The following is a 2,500-nucleotide window of genomic DNA, read 5'->3' on the forward strand; positions in this document are numbered from 1 at the left end:
CAGCAGGCTTCAACGGCGGTGGTCAGAAGATGCAGATCGTGGAGCATTGTGCGTACTCTTGACGCGGCCTCTGCAGCGTCCCCTTGGCCCTCGCACACTCGGAAGCCCGACTCTTCGTCCATTTCCAGCACTTTGAGAACCTCTTGACCTACAGCCAGAGAAGGACTGCTTAGTATTTTGATTGTGCCGAATCCTATCGTAAACTGGTTTGATATATATTATCCCCCTCTAGATACCATATAAATGTGTCTACTTCTATTTCATATATGTGTGTGTGAGTGCGTGTGGTGTGTGTGTGTGTGTGTGTGTGTGTGTGTGTGTGTGTGTGTGTGTGTGTGTGTGTGTGTGTGTGTGTGTGTGTGTGTGTGTGTCACTAATAATACAAAACTTCCATTTACAATATAATTAATTAATTACCCTTGCTACTAATAGAGAGCTATCTAAGATAAAAGATTACCCATGTTGAAGATGATTGCGGGTCTGGCGGTGATGGTATTATAGGTGTTCGAATTGACGGAGAGGAGGTCGTGGAGGGTTGACGCTCGGCTGCATGGCTCTTCCCGGCGCAGCTCCGCCTGCAGTGTCTCCAAGTCCCGACGGGCGCGTTCGCATTCATCTACAAACTCTTCATAGGCCTATCCCCACGGCGAACGAAAACAAAACATTTATTTTTTATTTTTCATGAATTAAAAAAAAATTTTTTTGCAATAAACTGTTACAATAAAAGTCTAGGGTGTTTAACCAATGTAATCTGACTCTTGGATGAACTCTGCGTATTCCATGAAAACATACTTTTCCTTAAAATCAAGCATAACAAGGTATATATTGTACGCTTGGGTCACAAAATTTGAGCTTGCCATTACCTTTTAACTAAGATAACTCACCTTGCGCGTCTTGAGCCAAGCGAAGTGGTCGTAGTCCAGAGTTCCGCCGAGCTCAACCGGCAGCTGCGACAACTCCATGTACTTCGTCAGCTTGCTTACACTTACATAAATCGGCTGGTGAAATATGTAGAGAAACGAAAAAAAATGCATTACTTTCTCAAAATTTGTTAAGGAATGTTAGGAATAGGTATTTCAAACATAATGTCCAAATATCAACGATAAAGACAACAGTGTAACATCTCTTTACTTGACCTCTAACACAATAAGTATCTTACCTGACTATCGACCTCGCTCTTCCGACAGTCGACACGCTGCTTGTCCCAGAATCCCTCCGGCCGAACCACAAACAGGTGTCTGATGTGGCCCAAAGTGGCGCGCACGGTGCTCACTGTGGGCTTTACCAAACGATAATGACACACTCGGGCATCCACCACCACCACCCAACCGCGGTCACGAGAACTCACGCTGTAAATAAAATATTTTTTATTTTTACATTATATCACAAAATGTGCACCAAATAGAATTGGATATTAGCTTGAAAAAGTCAGGAGTTATCAGATCGGACTGCATCACACTAACCTTGGGATTGTCTTGAGATACTTTATGGTGGCGGAGATGCCCCCAACATCATGGAGGGCTGGATCTTGTGGCAGCGGTATGACCAAGATAGGGCCCCCACCTGGATCCCGAGACCCAGGCAGCACCGCCAGCCGCCGCTCCAGTAACCCCTCCCATTCACTGCTGCCCATTTTCTCTTACATGCTCTCTGTCGTAAAAGAAAACCAGAATCCGTTAGGAATAACTATTGTATACCTAATAATATTGAAAAGTAAGAAAATCTAAATCAAACTTAACCATAGTACATAGCAGTGAAAAGTGAAGATTGAAATTGTATCGAAAATGACAAGACCTCTGATATGAAGCTTGTTCAGTAGAACCTAGACAGAAATATTATAATGATGAATATGAAATATGAATGAAATGTTTTACTCCTACAACTATTATTGCTCTCTCTGCTGCCTATTGTTTCTGTTATACAATATTGTTCTTGTCCTTACCACAGTTTATTCACATAACAAATGTTCAAGATTTATAATCAAACCTGTGATTCTGTATGATTATCATAAAATTTGCGAACATGAAAATCATTTTGATTATCAGCAGTGCCCTTTTAAAGATGAATTAAAATGTAAAATATGGCTCGAATCCTGCCTCAGTCAAGAATATAATGTGTGACTGCAGCCTAAACATTATTTCCTTGGTTTGTCATATGCACGATCTAAATTAAAGTAAACATCACGAAAGATAATATCACAACAAATTTCGGGAGATATGAAAAAGTCACTCTAAAATGACAGGAATGACAACTAATAGTGATGATAATGGTGGTTACTGTCAGAATAATAATCATATTCCTGATAATACCTTTTACCATAATAGCCGTAATGACATGTAATAACTATAATCATACTAACAAAACAATAATGATGGTGTTTCTACTCCTCCTTTAACCAATAAAAACACGAACGCAAATAATAAAAAGACGCCATGCACGCGTGCGCAGACCACTTAATCTGCACACACATGAATGAATGAAAATTGCGTGTGTGTGCGTA

The 2,500-nt window shown here is 40.6% G+C and overlaps 1 protein-coding gene across 1 annotated transcript in view; it reads right to left on the reverse strand.

Moving 5' to 3' along the window:
* Positions 1–2,500, reverse strand: part of LOC125033246 — a 137,258-nt gene that overhangs the window by 89,799 nt on the left and 44,959 nt on the right. The window contains exons 2-6 of the mRNA XM_047624628.1: positions 1,464–1,650; positions 1,160–1,349; positions 885–998; positions 458–635; positions 1–148 (exon numbers count right to left, since the gene is read on the reverse strand). The exon at positions 1–148 is cut by the window's left edge and continues 37 nt beyond it. Coding sequence (XP_047480584.1) covers positions 1–148; positions 458–635; positions 885–998; positions 1,160–1,349; positions 1,464–1,633 — 800 coding nt within the window. The 5' untranslated portion in view covers positions 1,634–1,650. The remainder of the gene's footprint in view (positions 149–457; positions 636–884; positions 999–1,159; positions 1,350–1,463; positions 1,651–2,500) is intronic.

Source organism: Penaeus chinensis, chromosome 16, assembly GCF_019202785.1.
Source record: "Penaeus chinensis breed Huanghai No. 1 chromosome 16, ASM1920278v2, whole genome shotgun sequence".
Classification (NCBI taxonomy): Eukaryota; Metazoa; Arthropoda; class Malacostraca; order Decapoda; family Penaeidae; genus Penaeus; species Penaeus chinensis.